Here is a 24,004-nt window from a genome sequence, read left to right as displayed (position 1 = left end):
CGAGGGGGAACTTCCATACAGAGGCAAAAGGAGCGCTACACGTTTTACTGCAGGATTATCTGTGTTAAATCCCCTGTAGCTTAACGTTCTGCAAAATGTGAAATGAACTCTGCACTGGGCAGTGGTGGCGCACGCCTTGACCCCCAGCACTCGGGAGGAAGAGGCAGGCAGATCTCTGTGGGTTCGAGGCCAGCCTGGTCTACAGAGCGAGTTCTAGGACAGCCAGAGCTACATACATGTTTTGTTTCCCTCAAACGAAACAAAGCAAAAACTGTATGAAGCCAAAGTAAGAGCTGGGGCCAGTAACTTGACTCGGTTTCCTCCTCTGTAAAAGAGATGGTCATATATGTCTGTGACCAAAATTACTGAGAAGACTGCAGGAGGAACTATTTATTTGGTCACAGTTTCAAAGCCTTCAATCCACAGTGGGTGGGGAAGGCATGCAGAGCGGAAGACAGGAAGTGGTAAGGAGTAGAAACAGGAAGGGGCTAGAGAAGTCCCAAAGGTCATGCCCCCCGTGACCGACTTCCTCTCATCAGGCCTTACTTTCTGGTTGCCAATTCAAATTTTAAAAATGTGTGTGTGTGTGTGTGTGTGTGTGTGTGTGTGTGTGTGTGTGTGTGTATTTTGTGGGGTGTGCGTTCACTGTTGTTGAAGTTTGAAGCTCAGGGGACAACTTGCTGGAGTTGGTTTTTTCCTACCACGGGGATTCCGTGATTGAACTCAAATCATCAAGCTTGACCACAATCTCCTTGCCCCACTGAGTCATCCTCCTGCCCCACCTCCAGCCATCTTTTTTAAACTGAAAGTTTTAAGTCATCCTGACAATTTTTTTGATCCTCTTAGAATACTGAAATGCAAAATTAAAACAGATGTTTACAAATGAATAATAATTGGACTGTGGGTAATGGTTGAGTGTGGGTTGAAGTTGGTTTCATGGTGACCAGGATGGAACTCTGGATCTGCTGTCTACTGTGACTCTGATCTAGGTCCTGGGACCTCATTATGTCCTTTACCATTTCTGTAGAATGGAGATAGTGATATTTGGAGATTCTTTCTTCCCTCCTTCCTTCTCTCCCTCCCTCCCTTCCTTCCTTTCTTTCTGTAGACAGGGTTTATCTGTGTAGCCCTGGCTGTCCTGGAACTCACTCTGTAGCCCAGGCTGGCCTCAAACTCAGAGATCTGCCTGCCTCTGTCTCCTGAGTGCTGGGATTAAAGGCGTGCACCACCACTGCCCAGCTCACAGCAGCTCTCATAAAGGAAAACATTTAACTAGGGCTGGCTTGCAGTTCAGAAGTTTAGTCCATTGTCATCATGGCTGGAAGCATGACAGTGTGCAGGCAGACATGGTGCTGGAGAAGGAGCTGAGAGTTCTACATCTGGATCCTCAGGCAGCAGGAAGAAAGCTGGACCTGGCTTCAGCATCTGAAACCTCAAAGTCCACCCCCTGTGACACACTTCCTCCAACAAAGCCACACTTCCTAATAGTACCACTCCCTATAGGCCTATGGGGGCCATTCATTCAAACCACCACACTGAGGCAGGAAAATTCAAATTCAAGACCAGCCTGATTGACACAGGGTATTTCTGTCTCAAAAAACAAAGACAAAAATAAAATGAATCCATCAACCAACCAACTAACCAACCAACCAGCCAGCCAACCAACCAATCAACCAACCAATCAACTAACCAGCCAACCAACCAATCAACCAACCAGCCAACAAGCAGACTGAGCTCTTAAAGGCAGAGGCTTTCAGGTGTGTGAAGGCACAAATGTCCTTTCTTCGTATAGAGGAAATCTGATTCTACTGCTTATATTCTCACTGCTGTGAAAGTTAAGTGTGTCCATTCAAGGAATCTTGGTCACATCCACTTCAGCTCCTTGGGGGAAAACATTCAAATAACTCAGAACCTTTCCGGGCTCCTTGCCATCCTTTGGAGTCAGCTCCTCCAGACCCAAGTTCTTGAGTAGGAGCCTGAGTTGACTGAGCCTGGGTCCTGCCCTCAAATCAGGTCCAGAAAGAGACTAGGACAAACCTCCCTCCCTTCACGGTCAAGCCTGTGCTGCATTTACACTGGCTTTGCTAAGCAACCTAAATTCAGCTCTCACCACCACCCCTTCTTTTCTTTTTCTTCCTTTCAGATTTTGGTTTTAAGAGACAGGGTCTCGGGTAACCTAGGGTGTCCTTGAACTCTATATGGAACCAGATGATCTTGAACTTCTGAAACTCCTGCCTCTACTTCCCAAATGCTGGCATTATGCACTACCACACCTGGCTGCCCGCACGCACGCACACACACACACACACATCATACAACACACACACTACATATAATCACACACATACCCTACCCACCGAATATACACATACACAGAACATACATACACACCTTATACACACACACATCACACAAACATATACATACAACAACACATACCCTACACACATCACTGTGGTGGTTTGAAAGAAAAGGGTCCCCAAAAGGAGTGGCACTATCAGGAGGTATCATATCCTCTGACCCACTCTTTATTATTGTTAGACAACATGGGATGTAAACAAAGCTGTACCTTAGGAAAATGGATGGTATGATAAGTGTGAACATAAGCTTTGTTAGACTTGGATTCAGAATATCCTGCTTTTGTCCTGCTTTTAATCAGCTGTGTAACCTCCGAGAGTCATAGCTGTGAACATCTGCTCTGACAGGAAACACCGAGTTCAATTCCTTGACTCATCAACTTAGAATGACTAAGGTCAAGTCTTCTTTTTTTTTTTTGGTTTTTCGAGACAGGGTTTCTCTGTGTAGCTTTGCCCTTTTCCTGGAACTGACTTGATAGCCCAGGTTGGCCTCGAACTCACAAAGATCCGCCTGCCTCTGCCTCCGGGGTGCTGAGATTAAAGGCGTGTGCCACCTTTATCTGGCCTCAAGTCTTCTTTTTAAAGCATATTGGTTTATACAATTAATTAGTATGTTAAATTTCTCAAGTTTTTTTACATCATTTGATGCATATTCTCTGAAGGATAAGGCAATGAATTATTTTGTTTCCCAATTTCTATGTTGTATGATGAATTATTAATATAAAAGCCTTTTAAACTTTTTCTCTGTTAGTTTTGGGATCATAGTATAATTACATCATTTCTCCCTTCCCTTTCCTCCCTCCAAAACCTTCCACATACCCCTCCTTACTTTCTTTCAAATTCATGGCCTATTTTCCAATAACTATTATTACACACATACATGTATATATGTCTATACATATAGTCCTAAATACAGCCTGCTCAGTCTGCATAATATTACTTGTATGTGTGTTTTCAGGGCTATTTGGTATTGGAAAATCAATTGATGTGCTGGTCCATGGGAAAAACTATTTTTTTCCACTCTCAGCATTCCTTAGGGGCCTGAGGTCAAGTCTTCTTGGAAAAAATATATAGCTGGGTGGTGGTGGCGCATGCCTTTAATCCCAGCACTCGGGAAGTAGAGGCAGGTTGATCTCTGAGTTCAAGACCAATCTGGTTAACAGAGCAAGTTCCAGGACAGCCAGGGCTACACTTGAAAAGCCCTGACTTGAAAAAAATTATTTTATTTTATTTGATATGTATGTGTAGGTGTCTAAGTGTGTACCACGTGTGTGCAGGAATCCACAGAGGTTAGGAGAGGGCCCTGGCTCCCTGGAACTGGAGTTGCAGGTGTTTGTGAACCACTGTGTTGGTGCAGGGACCTAGACCTGGGTCCTCTGCAAGAGCAGTAAGACTCCCAACCTCTGAGCCATCTCTCTACATCCCTACTGTTAAGTCTAAATTGTATCAAGTGTGTGTTGTTAGAAATGCTGTGTCTGAACATTCCATGAGATAATTCATTTAAAATGTGTGGAATCCTTGGACAGTCTTTAGGAAATGGACCAGGAATCTTGATTCTTCTTTGTCATTTATCATGTGACAATTCTCCCAGTGGAGGTGAGACACAAAGCATGAGACAATAAAAGATTGTTTTGTTTTGTTTTGTTTTGTTTTTTTGTGTGTGTGTTGTTTTGTTTTTGTTGTTTGTTATTTTAGGTCTTAGCCCAACCTGGCCTAGATTGACAATGTAACCCAGGCTAGCCTGAAACTCTTGGATATTCTGCCTCAGCCTTTCAAGTACTGGAATTATAGATGTGAGTCACCACATCTGACTATACTATATTGTTTATAGAGAATAATGAGCAAATAAAAAAATTAAGAAAAAACAAACATATACAGACAAAAAATATAAGAATATTTACTTTAAATTAGTGTAGACCAGGGGTGGGGGAGGGTGTATGCCACAGTGCCATGTCGCAGCACATGTGCAGAGGCCAGAGCACAACTCTGTAGAGTCGGGTCTCTCCTTTCACTTTTATGTGGCTTCCAGGAATTGACCCATTGGCCTTAGGTAGTCACGTTTGGGTGGCAAGGGTCTTTATCCACTTAGCCATCCTGCCAGCCAAAGAATATTTTTTTGATCTGTGGTCAGTTGAATCCATGGATGTGGAACCTATAGATAGTAGGCTGACTATATTTAATGTTCTAAAGAATGTAAAATCTCTGTCATAATTTAATAAACATCACTTACAAATATAAACATCAAGATTTTAAGTAAATCCTGCCAGTAGCCATGAGCTGTATCAGAGGATCAACAAGAGGCAATTGAAGTTCAGGTGTCAGCCCACAGGGAAAAAAAACTCTCTGATGGGTGTGTCTTGTTTAAACAAGGCTTCTGAGGATACAGACTCCAGAATGCGTTGTGCTTCTCTTGTGCCTCTGCATGCTTGCTGCTACGGTGTATATGGTGTGGGGAGTCCCCCACTACCTGTATTATAGTGTGTCTATCTCATGATTACATCTCCATCTACTAGGCATTTAATTCTGTGGATTGTCAGAAAGATGATTTCTCCTTAAGCTGTATTATCTACTGACACAGAGTTTTGATGAATAAAAATACTACTAGGACATGTTTCATAACTAAGGCCTATTGTTCTATGAGAACTGTGAGACACTTAGGACCTGCTTTAGATCACAGCTCAGGTTAACATAGGAAAATAGTTGAATTTCCCCAGCTGTCAAGATAGCTGTATACTATTAGCTGATATAAAGCTTCAAAAGAGCTTTAGATTAGAGCAGGTGCTTTGCTAATGGTTTTTTAGATAAATGTTTCCAATTTTTAATTCACAAGGACACACAGCTGTACTGTCCGGCTAGGCTGTAAATACAAAGACAGCCCAATTATTGCTAGCTGGCTAATAATTAAGTCCTTGTACCTATTCCTGATCTCAATTTGTGAAAATAAATTCTGACTAGTCAAGGCTACAGAAAAAAAAAATTGACTCTGTACCCCCAAATGAGGACTGCAGGTGTTCTTGGATAATTAGAACTCATATTGCCTGAAAAAGTTGGTTGGGATATGTAAACTGTAAAAAGACATGATAGGACAGAGCAATGTAGGGGAGTGACAAGAGAGAATAAAGAAATGAATCCATCAGGAGAGTGTGTCGGAATACTTTCCCCTAACCCCCTCAGATAACAAAGTCTTAGTTTGCGCTACACTGTGGACTTTCCCTTTGAGCCCTGTCTGCAGCCTGGAAACTGGTTCTTCAAGGGCTGTGATAAAATTCCGCAAATTAAATCAGCTGTGTATTAATGGAATAATTCATCATGACCAAATAAAAACTGAGGTATAAAAATGAAATAATAACAAGAAATATAGCCCGGTGGTGGCACACGCCTTTAATCCTAGCACTCAGGAGGCAGAGCCAGGTGATCTACAGAGCGAATTCTAGGACAGGCTCCAAAACTACTCAGAGAAATCCTGTCTGGAAAAACAAAACAAACAAACAAACAAACAAACAAACAAACAAACAAACACCCCAAGAAATATGTTCATAGTTCATATATATGTTCCTTGGATCCCACCCGGTGGAAAAGGAGACCCAACTCCCACAAGCTGTCCCCTGCACGTGTGAGACATGGCACACTTGCACCCACACACAAATTAAGTGTAAAAATTACATTTACAGACAAAAGCAAAACAAAAACAAAACAAAAAAAATTACATTTACAATTTATAAAATTAAGGACTTGGAGCAAAATATAATACGAGAGGATTCTTCTGGTCTTCCTGCCTCTGCCTCCCAGGTACTGCGATTGGGATTGGATTTTTTGAAATAGGAGAGAGACCTGAGGAAGGAGTGAGCCTGTGGAATAAGAGGGGTCTATTGTGGAACAAGAGGGGTCTGTTGCTTGTCTGGAGATGGAGGAGCACACAGCAAAGCCAGAATGGTCTCTTCCTTCATGGGAAAAAAAAGTGTCTTCCTATCAAGACTCTGGTAAGTAGAAACTGCAGAGAGAAACAAAACCAGGTTGTGTACTCAAGTGTGGTTTGTGACCACAGTAACAGCCCTTTGCCATTTAGCTTACCTACACTGCAAAGCTTGGATCGCCTTCGGCAGCAGTTCAGCCCCTAGACTAAGCCAATTACAGCCTCGCTCCCCTTGGCCGGTAACTAGTCTAGTGTGGGAGTTCGACCCCGTCTTGGCCATAGAGAAACAGTCGATGGATATGGAAAATTTTCTGATAAATAGTTCTTATCCATTAAAGCCATAGGTGATAAAAGGGAAGTCACTGTGGCTCATGTCACTTTCTTCATGCTTAGAACACTGAAGGTCTGTGGACATGGCTGCATCACCCACGGTACAGATCTTTCTCTCAGCCAACCTGTCTTCCTCCTGCGAGCCTTTCTTGCTTGAGTAAACTCCGGGGCATAGGAATCTCTCGCTCAGCTTAGGTCTCTGCCTGCAGATCTCAAGATCTCTGCTGGGGCAGTGGGAGGGGAGGGGCTTCTGGCAAGAGCTGCCCTTGCTTGGGTGCTGGGAAGTCATTCTGATCTGTGCACAAGGCAATTGGGATGTCCACTGTAGTTAGCATCAGGGCCTTTAAGGACATTATCCCCCAAGCTAACCTGTTCCTATCACCATTTTCGGGGTTCTTGTGATGATACCCCCAGAGCAGGACCAACTTTAGATCTCTCCATTCATACATTCCCTCACCCAAACTTAACCCCTGACTTCCTTCCCAGGCCACAGCATTCCTGTCTTCCTAATAAAAACCCCAGTCAGTCCTGGCTCTGGATCTGTCCTCACGAGGGAAGACCTCAGTGGTAAACTGCATTAATCAAAGTACCCGTCGACTCTCCCCATGACACACACAGCACCACAGGAATACTTTACATCCCCACCCCAAATTTTTGCTCAGGAGGAGCCACGTGACTTGCTCTGGCCACCGAAATGTAGGCAGAAATGACTGGCACTTGTGAGTAGAGACTCAGAGGCAGCTCAGGGCTGTCTCTGCTCCTTCTGTGAGGACAGGGGGAAGGGACCTGGAGTGAAGATGTGTGAGAAGAACCACAGCTGCTACAGTGGATGAGCAACACAAGCCTGATTGGCTTCCATGCACTCAGCCAGTAACTAGTTAATAATTTAATAAGTTAATCCAGTCCTCATCGGGAGCCGCTCCAGACCCACACTCCAGAGTCATCTACTCCCAAATGTACCCTGGAGCCGGAACATGAGGCCAAGGGAACAGACCTGTCTGGTTCTGTCTTGGAAGGGCTGAAGCTGGAGTCTGCACCTGATTCTGCCACTGCCTGCCCTCTGGATGTGCCTGGGTGTTCAGTACAGCTGTTTCACTCTCCCAGAGGCCTGGGATGATGCCATCCAGAGCCTCTCACCGTACAGTAAAGACACAACTCACTTGGGGGTGAGAAACAGTTTCAATCTGAAGGTCCACATTACCCGGAAATACACATGATCATATAAAATGACTTTTATTAAAATAGAAAAGCTTTCTAGTGTATTGCTGTAAACTATATATAGAATATATATATATATATAGCATATTGTGGTAGACTATATATAGAACATATATACAATATAGTCTAGTATGTTGACATTTAGACAGAAATTGGCAATTGCAACAGGGGCTACATTAACGTCAGCACGGAGATTCTCTGAAAGCTTTAAGTGCCCACTTTTCAACAACATTTTGGTATAATAAGCATATTGCTATATTTCAGAGAGTACATGTAACACTGAAAAATACTGCATGTAAAATCTAAGTTCAGGTGCATACAAACACGAAGTATTACATTAATAGCTTATTTCAAACTGTGAAACATTCAAAGTATCCAATTTCTTAGACAACATGCAAACATTTTAATACTTAGCCTGACATTTTAAATATATAAACCACATTCTTTATAATTCTATATAAAAAGAAAGTCAGACAGACACTTATCCATACTGTGCACATCACAAAAAGCAAATGTGTCTTCATGAACGGAAAGTATGGGGCTAACACATATGATTGTCATTTTACAAATATGGCTATTCACCTTCTTCATAATAAAATTAAAAAAATCATGTACTATTTACATGAACTACTAATTATCTTACTTTTTGGCAATTAGATAGTAGCAGCAACTGGTTTAAATCTGATATTTAAACTCTGAACTTGGTGAGTCCTGACGAGTGTATGTGGCTAATAAACTGCATGATGCAAGACGCGGGGATGCAGGGGAGCCGCGACCATCCCCAGGCACAAACCGGCAGGACTGAGAGGACCACTCCCAAGACAAGTGCATGAGTGTCACTTGGTCAGCTGGGCCTTTGCTAAGCACATTAGAGCCCTGCCTCAAATGTCTATGGAGTCAGCCTGTGATCATTTCGAAGAAGCTTTCTCTCCCTCCATGCCGGCCGTCACAGCAGTGGCTTTTCACTGAGCCCTCAGCTTCTAGACACAGGAACAAGATACCGGCAACCTCAACACTTAGAGGAACTCGGAAGACATTAGGACACGGACCCAACAGCAAAGGGGTCTCCTTCTATAAAGTGACCGTCTCAAGGCCAGTGACGGTAAATTCGCTTTGGAGAAGGGGCCTTCTCTACTGAGCAAAATGTAAACTGTGGCCCCGCGGCCTACCAGCAAGAGATCCCGCTACACTGGGAGAGCCTAGTTTATCATTTTAAAATCAAGGCAAAACCCCCTAATGTTGGCAAGTTAAAAAAAATACTGTGTGGTGCTCAGAGGAGACATGCGCTTTTGCTCGGCCGCCAGCTAGCAGTCCTGAACGTCTTTCACAAGGTCGGACAGCCGAGTCGGGGATACTTTGCGGTTTCTGTGGACAGTCAGGGACGAGTCCAGAGCAAGTGCGCGGCGAGGCCCAGGCTGAAGAGGAGCAGGGAGGGGCTGGCAGGCCTGCCCCCATCAGCAGAGGATGGGAGGCTTCTGGAGACCTGCACCTGGGAAATGATGAGGGCAGAGAGAGGGACGTGGGATGCCAGAGTGGGGCTGTCCGAGTTGATGAGGGACTCGATTTTCTCTGCTTCCTTATTGCAGGCCTCAATCTGCAAGGGAAAGATCCTTTCAATAGAAAATCTCAGAACCTTGAGACGGTCCAGTCAAGCAAATTCCAGGCACATGTCCCAGGCGGAATGGCCACAGAGGCAGCTTACTTCCCTCTGCCCTTCCTGTGTAGTCAGAGTTACAGTTACAGGTCTTACGACACACACAGAAGAGCATTAATGGAAAGCAGAAACTCCACGTCAACTACCCTAGTCAGTCAACCATTTTTGGTTTCGCACAATACCATACACCATACACTGCCCATCTCCCTAGAGACGGTGATCAGTCAGTCAGACAGTCATAGGGATGCTTTTACTTCTGCTCTAAGGTGAGGATGGAAACAGGTTTGGAACGAGGCAGCTGGAACTGCTTCTGTTCACCCTGTTTCCTCTCCCCTCCATCCTTGCCCATCCCTGGCTTGTCCCGCCCCCCCCCCCCCCCCCCACACTCCAAGTCCATCAAACTCTAAAGGGTGAGGTGGCTGCACAGGGTGTGCCGGACCCCACCTGCAAAGCTTTTGGGTGATGGTCGACAGGAATAATGAGGATCACAATTTCCGATTCGATGCTCAGGTATCCAAACACATCACACTGTGGGACAGACACGTGCATGCGGACCTTCTGCAGGATCTCCAGAACTGTCACCGGCTTCTTGTTCGTCACCTAGGAGACATTTCCAGGACTGAAGGGGACCCCTCCTGCTGCCCAGGCCACTCTGCTTCAGCTGCAGCTCACTGACCAGTGCTGAGCACCAGGTTTGGCTCTGCCGCTCAAATCCTGTCGCCCAGGGTCCAGTGCAATGGGGTTGGACCGTCCACAGAGGTTTGCAGCCAAATTAACCCCACCAATCTATCTATCTCTCTATCTCTCTATCTCTCCATCTATCCATCATCTATCTATCTATCTATCTATCTATCTATCTATCTATCTATCTATCTATCTATCCATCTATCTATCTACTTTTTTTATTTATTTATTTTTTTTTTTTTGGTTTTTTCGAGACAGGGTTTCTCTGTGTAGCTTTGCGCCTTTCCTGGAGCTCACTTGGTAGCCCAGGCTGGCCTCGAACTCACAGAGATCCGCCTGGCTCTGCCTCCTATCTACTTATTTTGATTTTTCGAGACAGGGTTTCTCTGTGTAGCTTTGGAGCTTGTCCTGGAGAACTCACTCTGTAGACCAGACTGGCCTCAAACTCACAGAGATCCACCTGGCTCTGCCTCCTGAGTGCTGGTATTAAAGGTGTGTGCTTCCACCACCCGGCTCAGGCTAGCTTAACTCTGACCTTCTTGCCTCAGCCTTGCTAGCTCCATGGTAATCCTGTACCAGCATACCCAGTTCAGAAGTGCTGTTTATTTATTTAGGTTCTTTCTGTGTTTGAAATAGGGTCCAAATCAAGGATGGCCTTGAGCTCTCTATGGAAATGAAGATAACCTTGAACTGCTCATCCTCCTGCCTCTACCTCCCAAGAGCTAGGATATAGGCCTGCATGCTCCACCTATCTATCTACTTATGGATTGTGTGTGTGTGTGTGTGTGTGTGTGTGTGTGTGTGTGTGTGATGTGCACAAGCCAGAGGTCAATCCTAGATGTCATTCCTCAAGAGCTATTTTTACCTCCTTTTTAAAAAGTATTTATGCCAGTGGTGGTGGTGTACACCTTTGATCCCAGCACTCAGGAGGCAGAGGCAATTGGAGCTCTGTGAGTTCAAGGTTAGTCTGGTCTACAAAATGAGTTCCAGAACAGCCAGGGCTACACAGATGAACTCTGTCTCAAAAAAATTTTTTTTAAAATTATGTGTACAAATATCTTGTATGGGTGCATGTACATGTGTACAGGTACCAGGGAGGCTGGAGTTAAAGGTGGCTGTAAGCTGCCTGAGGTGCTGGGAACCAAATTTGAGTCTTTTGAAAGAGTAATAAGTGCGAGAGCACTTAACCACTGAGCCATCTCACCTAGTTTTTCTAAGACAAGGTCTTTCATTGGCCAGGAGCTTGCCAAGGACCTGAGTCTGAATCACAGAACTCACGTAAAAATGTAAAAATTCTGCAAGTGGTGGGACATACTTGCGATCTCCACTGAGGAGGCAGAACTAGGAAGACCCCTGGGGCTTGCCTGCCAGGCAGTCCAGCTGAATAAGAGAGATCCAGGTTGCGTGAGAGATCCTGTCTCTAAACACAAGGCAGAAGTGACCGAGGAAAGCATCCAGCCGAGCTCTCTCTCCAGTCCCAGAAGCACTTCTCAGAAAGCGACTGCTCTGAACTGGAGGGCCCAGGGACGAGAAGCCTGGGGAATCAGGTGTCTACACAGGCAGGACGGACTCTCTAGGTAGTGGCAAGTTCTTGCCTATTGCATCCCTGGAGTCCTGGCTCCCCAAAAGGGAGCAGCGGGGAAAGGGAAAGGGAGGGCGGACGGGGAGACAGCTCCTTAGGGGAATGGATGAGGATGGGTGCAGAGACCATCTGGATTTCCACTATGGCTGGTCACCTGGCCCTGAGCATGCAAGGTGGATTCCTAAGAAAGGGCAAGCAGGGAGGAGCACAGGTCAGGGGTCAGCCACCCTGGGGGTCAACCCTTGCTCTACTGATTATGAACTGTATGGCCTTGATGGAGTCTAGGGGCCAGGTTCTTTATACACAGGGACAATACATTCTGCTCTCCAGGATTCCTGAGAAGTTTAGTAATGTGCTTTCAACAGTACCTAGCATACGAAGCAACTTACCTTAGCAATAGTGTCCAGTTTTTCTTTGTCAAATAAAACCCGTAACATCCCTGCACATAATGGGCAACAAGCACCTGGAACAGAAGCCATTTTTGTGAGTTAGGAATTAAAACAAGGAGAATCCAAAATGACTGGTGAAGTGGCCAGCTTCTCTGCGGCCATCACCTGTCCTTACTGATGATTCTAACTCCAGCTGGGATCGATGACCAACCAGGATCCTCATATCTGTGTTTACGGAAGCCATCCCTCCGTCCCGACACCCTCCCCTGGTGGTGCTCAGCATGAGGAGGCTGTGGATCACGGCACACCAACTGCCCGCTTCGCACCTCATGCTCTGGTCCTGCCCAGCAGCCTGTGCTGGCCTCTGTTTTCTGTCTGCACAGGGAGCTTTGGGTGTGCTGAGTGCTTGCTTCTCACGTGATTTCCCAACTGCCCTAATCTAGTTAAACACCACACACAGCAATGGACACGACAGTCGAGTTGTATGCCACATTTAACAGTCCACCACCCGGTTCACCGGCAGCCTGTCCACCAGGCCCTCGCCAGCTCTTCACTCGGCTTCACCGGGCAGGTTTGACTTGACAGTTTGGTCTGGTCTGCAGGGAACCTATGTCCCCTCCCTTGGAGTGTGGTCTCCAGGAGGGAAGAGGCTTCGTTTTGTTCACTGCTGGGCCCCTGGTGCTTAGAAGAATGTCCTGACACAGTGGAGGCTCAGTGGTCCTTGGTGAGCTACAGATGGAGACCTGGAAGGCCCAGAGCAGCCTGTAGCAGGCGTGGAGTGAAAGCTCTTCCTCGGCCTGTCTCACTGATGAGCGTGAGTGTAACCCACACGGCCACAAACACGGGTGCTTACAGCTGTCGGTGGGAACAGAGCCTCTGGCTACACAACTAAGTCAACTCTCCCCGCTTCTCTCAATTATAAATGTCTGTGTTCATCAGAATACTTCAACTATCCATTCAACTACTAATTAACTGTTCAGATACTTTAAAATAAGTAAGTATATGCATTTAATCCAGCAATCCTAATTTTTTAAATTTAAATACTACTTTACTTGCTTATTTATTGAAAATTTTGATTGAAAAAAGTTGACATGGTATTGGTTTTCTTTCTTTCTTTCCTTTTTTTTTTTTTTTTTAAGACAGGGTTTCTCTGTGTTACAGCTCTGGCTATCCTGGTACTCACTTTGTAGACTAGGCTGGCCTTGAACACAGGTCTGCCTGCCTCTGCCTCCCGAGTGCTGGGATTAAAGGCGTGTGTCACCACCGCCCGGCTTTGTTATCTTTTTAATTTTAAAATTAGATCTGTTCATTTTGTTTTATGAGTGTTTTGCCTGTATGCATGTATGTGCACCATGTGCGCACTTGGTGCCAGAGGAGGTCAGAAGAAGATACAGGATCCCCTAGAACTGGAGTTACAGTGGCTGTGAGCCACTGGACTGGCACTAGGAATCGAACCCAGGCCCCTCTGAGGCAGCTCTCCAGCCACTGCCATGTTCTTTGGATGTCAACACAGTAAACGCTAAGGCAAGCCACAGCTTTGAGTTAGCTCAGAATAACCGGCATGCGGGTCTCTTGAACTTTCTATTTTTTTGGCTAGAATCTTGCACTGTATCCCAGGGTGCCTGTGTCCCAGGCAATCTTCCTGTCTCAGCCCCGAGTGCTGGGATCACACCGTTTCAGAGTCTCTCTTCTCAAGGGCTCAGGTTCCACCCCACCCCTGCCTACCCCACAGACCTCCAGCTTACCTGGTGGAATGACGGGTTTGCAGCCCAGAGCGGAGAGGGAAGGGCACTTCACAGCAGCACACTCTGCCGCCCCGGCACTGTGTTCAGAGAGGACCCCGACGGCCTGGCAGGGCCCATGGTAGTCGACTGCCACCCGATCCGAGTAGGCAGCGCACACACTGCTGTACGTCTCACCGTTGTGCCCACAGACAGGCTCTCTGGCTCTGCAGAAGGGCTGGGGACAAACGAACACCTTTTAGCCTGCAAATTCCTGTGGTATGTCTTTCTGATCACGCACAGAGCTCATCTCCCTGTTTTGAGGAAGTGAAAAGACACAGGTGTAAGTTGTGGGGATCTTCCAAAGCCCTGGCGGTGGACTAGTAATGGGCTGTCTCGAGTGGAATAGCCTTTGAAACGTGGGTGCTCACTGTGAAAGAGACACGAGATAAAGATGTCCCCTTGGTATTTCTTCACCCAGACTTCTCTCAGAAGTTACGAAGGTCTGAATAAAAAGATCGCTCTTCATGAAAACGTGGAGACCTTACCATTTCATGCTGGGTGTGGGAAAAGGGGGGCTGGGCAGAGAGATGAGCGAGCGAGCAAGCGAGCGGAGTGGACCTACCCTGTACTATTAGGCAGTTAGGGGTATACCTGGGAAACGCCCTAGCTGGGAAGAGCGAGTGAGGATGTGCGATGGTGTCCGTGTGGGTACAACACCAGCTCCAAGAGAAAACAGCAGCCAGACCAGCTGAAGGGACCGGCCACCGTGGACAGAGAGCATGCCAATGCTGCTGGCCTGCAGGCTGGGGATGCTGGGCCCAAAGATGGGACTCTCCCAGCAGAGGTCAGCACAGGATCATGGAGACCGGTGGGACGCTCCAAGGAGGCTGTTCTGTAAGGTCAGAAGCCTAAAAGACTGAGGCAGGCCTACGCAACAGTCTTAGAGATTTTCATCTCACTTCAACGCAGTGGGAGGTGAAGGGGGGCAAGGGGAAGGGGGAGACCAGTGGTGAGGCCGCTTTTCTTCTGGATTGTTTTCTAGGGCAGCCTACAGAACTGTGGACAGGTGAACGGTGGTGAGCACAGCGGCTGGGAAGCCTGAAGCCTTTTCCTAGGAGTGACGTGAGGCCAGGGTCCACGTGCTTTCACACAGCACTCCTGTGTCAGCAGAGGACTTGTCTGCTGTCTGGAGACGATCAGAGGCTGACTTGACCCCCTTTGGTCTGGCGGCCAAGCACATACCTGGCAGGGGCCTCGGTAGGCCAGGCTTTTTCCTCTTTGGTACAAAGTGCAGAGATTGCTGTGCTCCACGTGCTCCGTGTCACACACAGGGTCGCGGACCTGTTCGCAGGCCAGCTGCCGGTGCACACACTCATACTGGCTACATCCAAACTTATCAAAGGTCGTCAGGCAAACCTGTGGTTTTGGCACACATCTGAAAAACAGTGGAAGCCAGCAGGTGAACCAGAAGCATGGAGGGACTGTGGTGGGGGCGGCAAAGCCCTGACCGTGGGTGGCACAGGAAGCGCAGGAGAGAGACAGGGCTAATGGAGCCTAGGAAAAGGAGGACGCTCAGAACAGAAACTGGCAGACACGCTCCTCGGAGGGAAAGAATGGCTGAGTGGTGAGCCCAGACGACACATGGAGCCTGGTGGGGAAGGAGGAAACAAGCAGGCTAGGCTGAGGGAACAGCCACAAACATGAGGTGGGTTCCAGGACGTGGAGGGGGAGGGGTGGTAAACAGGGGGAAGGTCAAGGACTCAGGCCAAGTACAAGTGTCTGATGTGAGACCAACAGTGAGTGGGTCCAACGCTAGGGTCATAGTCAATAACAACGGATCACTTCCAGATGCTTAATTTTTTAAGGCAAGGTCTCACCAAATAGCCCCCCTGGCCTGAAACTTACTATACAGACCGGGCTGGTCTTGAACTCACAAAGATCTGCCTGCCTCCTGAATGTGGGATTAAACGTGTAGGACAGCCAGGAGGTGGTGGCGCATGCCTTTAATCCCTGCACTCAGGAGGCAGAGGCAGGCCCATCTCTGTGAGTTTGAGGCCAGCCTGGGCTACAGAGTGAGTTCCAGGACAGCCAGAGCTACACAGAGAAACCTTGTCTCGAAAAACAAACAAACAAAAAAGGTGTAGGATACCTAACCATGCCTGGCTAGGCACTTAATTTTTAGCTTGATTAACAGGAGTCTATCTTAAGAAAGCTTCACTTTTTATAATAAAAAATTCAAGTTCCTGTGTCTACTAGATGGGAGGGTTGATGTTGGGGCTCATGGACTAGGAGGATGCCACAGAAGCAATCCATTCTAGCAACGACACCTCACAGGAAGGAACGAGAACCAAGGGTGCTGGAGCAGACTTGGTAATCTAGGGAGAAACAACTGATCGAGCTGAGTAAATAGAACTAAGAGGCTGGGCCGATGGGTGCTCAGGGGGCAGGGACATATGCTGCACAGCCCTGATGGCCTGAGCTTGATCCCAGAGCCCACAAAAAAGCCGGCACACACCTGTAGTCCAGCCCCCCTATAGACAGACAGATGGAGGTGTGTCAGCACACACCTGTAGTCCAGCCCCCCCACAGTCAGATGGGAGGCAGAGGCAGGAGGCTTACCCAGAGCACCTGAAGTTCACAATCCAGTGGCAGAAGCAATGAGAGAGACCTTGCCTCAAACAAGATAGAACACAAAAACCAACTCCTCAAAGTCGTCCTGTGGCATGCATGCCCATACTCACAAGCACACATATATACACATATCATACACATGTAATGCGCACACACACACACACACACACACACACACACACACACGCAAGAGTTTTCTTAAAAGGAAATAAGAGGATCACAGGGAAAAGCTGAGACTCTGGAAGGCAAATTTAAGTAAAATGATCAAAGTAGTGATAGTCTGTCTTGTTTCTTATTATATCCTAATATTTAGAAAAATGTCTGGTATATCAGTAGATATTTGAGGGAATACACCCTTTTCTTAAAAACAAAACAAAACAAAAAAACCCAAAACCAGCCGGGCGGTGGTGGCGCACGCCTTTAATCCCAGCACTCGGGAGGCAGAGCCAGGCGGATCTCTGTGAGTTCGAGGCCAGCCTGGGCTACCAAGTGAGCTCCAGGAAAGGCGCAAAGCTACACAGAGAAACCCTGTCTCGAAAAACAAAACAAAACAAAACAAAACAAAAAAAAAAAAAAAAAAAAAAAACCCAAAACCAAAATTACTGCTTTGAACAGATAACACAAACCCATGGGTAACATGAAAATGAAAAGGTAATGGCATATTGTGCAAACAAGTCTCCTCCTCCCACACCTCATGTCCCAGCCACCGAGCTCCCTTCCCTAGAGGCAGCCATTCTTACCTACGCCTGCTTTATTCTTCCAGAGATTTTCCAGGGAGTGGGCTTTTTCCTTCTCCTCCTCCTCCTTTTTTTTTTTTTTTTTTTTTTTTTGTGCTGGGATTTGAACCTAACTCGTGTTAGGCAAGGACTCTACCACTGAGCTACACTCTCAGCTCCGGTTTGTGCATTGAAAACTGGCTCAGAGGCTGAGAGACATCTCTTCAGAGGACCCAGGTTCAATTCCCAGCACCGTCATGGCAGCTCACAACTGCCTGTAACTCCAGTTCCAGATCTGATGCCTTCCTCTGGCACCTGAGGGCATCGTATGCACATGGTACATGGACATTCATGTAGGCAAAACACTCATCCACATAAAATTTTCAAATAACAACAAAACAGCTTTGGGCCAAATTGCCCCCCAAAGAAGATGTACTAACCCCTCTTCCAGCCCCTCTTATATAACAGCATGTTTCCTAAATTTATGTTAGCAACTTCTGGTCTTTGCCAATCCAGTAGATGCAAAGTGGCACACAATTCCAGTTTTAATTTAATTTACATTTCTGGCAATATGAGGAAGAAGATTACAAGTTGGTGCTAACTGGCTGTATGCTCACAGAATTCACTTAGTCATCGTCTCTGGATTATAAATCTAGATTGTATTCTTTGGTCTCCCTGGCAGCTGGCTGAGGCCAAGCGACACTGAGCTCTAGACAGTGGGATGGATGTGGCTAGAGGTAGACGGAGCAGAGTTCTCCAGAGAACACCACCGGACTGCTGCGTCTTTCCCAGACTCTGCAACCTACCTATCCCTTCATTTGTAAGTTATGCCACTAAATAAACCTCCCTTTTAACTATGTGGAGTGGCCTTAATAATTACACCAATAGAGAGGGGACTGTGAACTGGGTGTAGCTTGAGCATATGAGACCTCAAAGCCCACCCCCGCAGTGACACACTTCCTCCAGCAAGGCCACACCTCCAAACAGTGCCCCTCCCTATGGGCCAAGCATTCAACCACAGGATCTAGGGGGCCATTCCTATTCAAACCACCAAGCCCTAAATGTTCAAGAACCACTTCTATCTTTTTCCGGGTTTATTTCCTTGACCCGTTTTTTTTTTTTTTTTTGGTTTTTTCGAGACAGGGTTTCTCCTGTGTAGCTTTGCGCCTCTCCTGGAACTCACTTGGTAGACCAGGCTGGCCTCGAACTCACAGAGATCCGCCTGCCTCTGCCTCCTGAGTGCTGGGATTAAAGGCGTGCGCCACCACTGCCCGGCCCGTTTTTTTTCTATGAAGCTGTTATTGCTCACCAGTTTCCACAGTAAGATGACATTCTTCACACTGATTTGTCAGGGCTTTCTCTATGATATTCTTCCCAATTTGTCATTTGTTACCACGCCCCACCCCCAAATGTGGTTTTTCATGTAGCTGAATTTTTCAAATTTTTCTTTTATATGGGCAATCTATCCAGAAAGGCCTCTCTACTTTGGAGATGTAGCAAGACCACCTTATTCAGGATATCAGCCCATAAACTCTGGATTTTGTTTCTGTTGTCTGGGTGTGATGCTGGCTTTACTGACAACCTGACACAATCAGGAATCCCCCGGAAGAGGAATGACCTAGATCGTGTTGGCCTGTGGTCATGTCTGCGGAGACTGTGGTAACTTGTTACGGTGGAAAGGCCAGCCCTGAGTGTGGGCAGCACCATCTCACGGCCTGAGCAGTATATGGAGCTAAGGAGCAGCAAGCGGCAGTGTGGACGGACGTTATTCCCTCCGCTCTTGCCTGCGGGTTGGTGCTTTAAGACCCTGCCCTCTTTCCTGGCAGGAACGGACTGTAACCTGGAACTCTGAGCCAAACCTTTTCTTCTCAGTCACTTTTGTGTTCAGGGTGCTTTATCACAGCAACAGTAGTGAAACCAGAACACGGACCTTCAACAGACATGTGGCTGACTCTTGGCCACTTCACTACATCAGCAAATCCCCCCTTATTCTGTGCCAGTTTTCAAGACGAAGAAACAATTTCCTGCACAGACCCCTTCATCAGGAGCGAGCTGTGACTCTGGGACACAGACGCTCACGTCTCAGAGGTGAACACTCCAGGTCCAGCCACACTTGCATGGGGACCACCACACGCACTGCAGCACCATCAAGGCCAGGCCACTGTCATCTGGCTTGGTGAGACTACAGAGGAGGGAGTCCAGATCAAATAATGCTGAAGCTGCACTTGGTGAGATCCTCAGGTCTGATTCCTACAATGACTGCTCTAGTAGAAGATGCCATGACGCTAATAAGAACGCACCCACTTCTCTCACCTCCCTTGCTGCCTGCCGCACCTTACTGTTTCAGCATTATAGAGCCCCTGCAGCTCCCAGCACACAGTTCTGCTCCGGGTGCCATCTGCCCATCACCACACCAGCTTTCCTCCCTAGCCCCACCCCTGCTGGTCACGGATGCAGCTGAGTGTCATGTTCAGCACCTCTGAGGCCCTGCCCTCCCCAGCTGCATTAATTGCTCTCGATCTGCACTCAAAATCATGCAGCCAGGGAGTTCTATGCAAGTCTTTCTCTCCAGACTCCACACTAGTCAGGACAGAGAGAAAGTTTTCTTGAGACATCTCAGCATGCAGCACAGTACGACCACGAACCCAGAATCCTCCAGCTTCAGTGCCCCAAGTGCTGGGACTACAGACACGCGCCAGACTACTGTATTCCCATCCTGTGGGGCAGGCACAGCAGAGCCTTGATAGCACTAGTCTTTGGCTGAATAAATAAGTAGCACTGAACTTACCTTTGGCTTTTTGGGCAGAGGTTAGGATTACAGGGATCCTTGGAGACACAAGGTCCAAACTCAAACTGGTGGTCTTGGAGACCCACACAGCGGGCGATGCAGGCACTGGGGTAGGTGCGTCCATTCTGGGCACACACAGGGACAAACTGATCTGCACAGTTACAGGGCAGACCTGAAGGGAGGAAACAGCCTCAAATGAAAACATACATTCCCTTCCATGTCCTGATGAAGACAAACCATAACAAATCATGTTAAAATGGAACTGATAATAACTAAGGAAAAGACAAAAACAAAACCAAGACAAACCACAATCCCTGACATGGATTTGTATTTTATTTATATATATATATATTTTAAAGACAGGGTCTCACCATGTTGTAGCCTTGGCTGACCTGGAACTTGCTATGTAGACCAGACTGGCCTCGAACTCAGACATCCACCTGCCTCTGCCTCCCCAGTACTGGGGTTTAAGGTGTATGCCGCCCTATCTGGTTCTGATAGAGATTTTAAAGAGAGCAAAGCTTTGAAAAGTTCTCTCTCTCTCTCTGCAAGATGGCATTCCTTTGTCCTTTTCATGGCTACTTACTGGGAGTCTCCAGACACTGACCCACATAGAAAGAGGCTATAGGCAGGAATGAAAAAACTCACTGCCCTGATCTGCCACATCACATCTGGAAATCAGGTAACTGAAGTCTAGCTTGGGGATTTCCTGAATGTTAATACCAAAACAACACAAACTTTTGTGACTGCTTCTCTCCAAGTGTTTGGACTGGGACACTAAGTCACAAAAAATATGGTACAGTTTTGGGCCAGCTAAACAGAAGGAATGGCCCCGTCAGAAGACAGCAGACAAACGGGACTCCTCACGTGCTGCTGACAGGGCTGGAGGAGTAAGACGGCCCCAGTGCTCACGGCACCGGGGAGGGCGGAGCCCACGGCACCGGGGAGGGCGGGGCTCACGGCACCGGGGAGGGCGGGGCTCACGGCACCGGGAGGGCGGGGCTCACGGCACCGGGGAGGGCGGGGCCCACGGCACCGGGGAAGGCACTGCATGTCTACTTCTGTTATCCCACTGTTCTGCAGGGTTTCCCCCTTTTCACTTCTTTCTGAGGGGCGGCCACAAGGTTAGTAAGTCCTCTTCTTGTCCTTCACCCCAGTGTTCTGTCAACCCCAGAGGAGGAATCAAGTAGCCACTGCATTGGTGAGAATGGGGACCCAATTGGTGAGAATGAGCTACCCAATACCAACGCCATTTTACTGGGAACCAAGGTTATTTCAGTTCTGGGAAAGAGCGGACACCAAGAGACAGCACTGGACAGTGCCATTGCCACTGGCAACCGCAGCTTTGCGGGAGAAAAGGTCCCATCCTCTCACCAAGGTTTGCACCTGCAGGTGCTGGTGGCCGCATAACACGCCATCCTCAAGTTTGTGAAGTCAAGAAAGCGGGACCTGGTTTTGTTTGTGGGAGCCTATGCAATCAGCGGATGAAGAAGGCTGAGAAAGAGCCTGATGAGAAACAAGCCTAGAGGTACACCGACACCCTAGACTACCTCAGTAGGACTGCACGTGGGCTCCTCTGCAGACAGGAGCGGAGAGCCAGAGGAAGGCATCTTGCGCTCAGATTTGATACCGATGTTACTATGCACACTTGCAGTCAGGGCAATCCCTGCCCTGCCTACAAGAGAACGTGAGGGCAGGGAATAAGAGCCCCTGGAGGAGGGGCTCTGGGGGCCATGGCTACCTGTGAAGGTGCGACGGTCACCGTCGGAACTGTGCTCGCTGAGGCAGAGACGGGTGGAACACACTAAATTGCCAGCAAAACAAGAACAGACGTTGCAGTCAATATTGAAGGATGTTCCATGACCTGAAAGAAAGAAAACCCCAATTATACTATGAACTAAGAAACAGACTACTGCAATGTGAGATGGCTCTGTGGGTAAAGATGTTTGCCGACAAGCCTGAATCCAAGCCTCAGGACCCACACGGTGGAAGGAGAGAACTCATTCCCCCAGCTTGTTCTCTGACATCCACAGATACGCTGTGGCGCAGACACAGACACACACAGACACAGACACACACACACACACACAGACACACACAGACACAGACACATACACACTAAAAAACAACATAAATTTGTTTGAGAGTGTAAAAAATGTAAAGTCTATTACTACTGTGTGTGCACGCACATGTGTGTGTGGGGGGCACATGTGTGTCTCAGTGTGACTGCGCATGTCAGAGCATGATTTTTCCGAGTTGGTTCCTGCCTCCCCAGCACTGGGACTACAAGTGTGCACCACTGTGCCCAGCATTTTTACGTGGGTCATAGGGAAATCAAATTTAGGTGTTCTCAAAGTGCTTTGCCAAATGAACCATCCCTCAAGCCCCTCAAAAAGTTTTACATCAATTCTTTTTTTTTTTTTTTTTGCTGTGGGATATCTTTTTTTTTTATTTTTATTTTACAATTCCATTCAGTTCTACATATCAGCCACGGGTTCCCCTATTCTCCCCCCTCCCACTCCCTCCTCTTCCCCCCAGTCGACCCCCCATTCCCACCTCCTCCAGGGCAAATCCTCCCCCGAGGACTGCGATCAACCTGGTAGACTCAGTCCAGGCAGGTCCAGTCCCCTCCTCCCAGACTGAGCCAAGTGTCCCTGCATATAAGCTCCAGGTTTCAAACAGCCATCTCATGCAATGAGCACAGGACTTGATCCCACTGCCTAGATGCCTCCCAAACTGATCAAGCCAATCAACTGTCTCACCTATTCAGAGGGCCTGATCCAGCTGGGGGCCCCTCAGCCTTTGGTTCATAGTTCATGTGTTTCCATTCATTTGGCTATTTTTTTTTAATAATTGAGTAAAACTGAAATTTATTATAAGCCACAGTCGTCCTAGGGACCTCCATGCTATATATATAGCCTCCATGGTTCTATGGGTTGTGGTCTGATTGTTCTTTATTTTATATCTAGAATCCACTTATGAGTGAGTATATACCATGACTGTCTTTCTGGGTTTGGGTAACCTCACTCAGGATGATTTTTTCTAGTTCCATCCATTTGCCTGCAAATTTCATGCTTTCATTGTTTTTCTCTGCTGAGTAGTACTCCATTGTGTATATGTACCACATTTTTTCCATCCATTCTTCTGTTGACGGGCATCTAGGTTGTTTCCAGGTTCTGGCTATTACAAATAGTGCTGCTATGAACATAGCTGAGCATGTATCTTTATGGTATGAATCAGCATTCCCTGGGTATATGCCCAAGAGTGGGATGGCTGGGTCTTGAGGTAGTTTGATTCCTAATTTTCTGAGAAACTGCCATACTGATTTCCACAGTGGTTGTACAAGTTTACATTCCCACCAACAGTGGAGGAGTGTTCCCTTTGCTCCACATCCTCTCCAACATTGACTGTCATTGGTGTTTTTGATCGTAGCCATTCTGACAGGTGTAAGGTGGTATCTCAGAGTCGTTTTGATTTGCATTTCTCTGATGATTAAGGATGTTGAGCATTTCTTTAAATGTCTTTCAGCCATTTGTAGTTCTTGTTTTGAGACTTCTCTGTTTAGCTCTTTAGCCCATTTTTTAATTGGACTGTTCAGTATTTTGATGTCTAGTTTCTTGAGTTCTTTATATACTGTGGAGATCAATCCTCTGTCGGATGTGGGGTTGGTGAAGATCTTTTCCCATTCTGTTGGCTGTCTTTTTGTCTTATTGACTGTGTCTTTTGCCCTGCAAAAGCTTCTCAGTTTCGAGAGGTCCCATTTATTAATGGTTGTGCTCAGGGTCTGTGCTGTCGGTGTTTTATTTAGGAAATGGTCTCCGGTGCCAATGCGTTCAAGAGTGCTTCCTACTTTCTTTTCTATTAAGTTTAGTGTAACTGGATTTATGTTCAGGTCTTTGATCCACTTGGACTTGAGTTTTGTGCATGGTGACAGATATGGATCTATTTGTAATCTTTTACATATTGACATCCAGGTATGCCAGCACCATATGAAGATACTTTCTTTTTTCCATTGTAT

At 47.1% G+C, this 24,004-nt stretch overlaps 1 protein-coding gene across 2 annotated transcripts in view; it reads right to left on the bottom strand.

Moving 5' to 3' along the window:
- Positions 1 to 7,817: 7,817 nt before the first annotated feature.
- The window catches only part of Reck (reversion inducing cysteine rich protein with kazal motifs), a 79,340-nt gene continuing 63,153 nt past the window's right edge, over positions 7,818 to 24,004 (bottom strand). For both annotated transcript variants that reach the window (XM_006986022.3, XM_016004624.3), the window contains 7 exons: positions 21,728 to 21,850; positions 19,987 to 20,158; positions 15,094 to 15,286; positions 13,873 to 14,086; positions 12,128 to 12,201; positions 9,917 to 10,072; positions 7,818 to 9,412 (listed from right to left, as the gene is read on the bottom strand). In XM_006986022.3, coding sequence (XP_006986084.1) covers positions 9,194 to 9,412; positions 9,917 to 10,072; positions 12,128 to 12,201; positions 13,873 to 14,086; positions 15,094 to 15,286; positions 19,987 to 20,158; positions 21,728 to 21,850 — 1,151 coding nt within the window. In that variant the 3' untranslated portion in view covers positions 7,818 to 9,193. The remainder of the gene's footprint in view (positions 9,413 to 9,916; positions 10,073 to 12,127; positions 12,202 to 13,872; positions 14,087 to 15,093; positions 15,287 to 19,986; positions 20,159 to 21,727; positions 21,851 to 24,004) is intronic.

Source organism: Peromyscus maniculatus, chromosome 2 (assembly GCF_049852395.1).
Source record: "Peromyscus maniculatus bairdii isolate BWxNUB_F1_BW_parent chromosome 2, HU_Pman_BW_mat_3.1, whole genome shotgun sequence".
NCBI classification, from domain to species: domain Eukaryota; kingdom Metazoa; phylum Chordata; class Mammalia; order Rodentia; family Cricetidae; genus Peromyscus; species Peromyscus maniculatus.
Note: the sequence above shows the minus strand (reverse complement) of the source record. Positions and strands in the feature narration are given on the sequence as shown.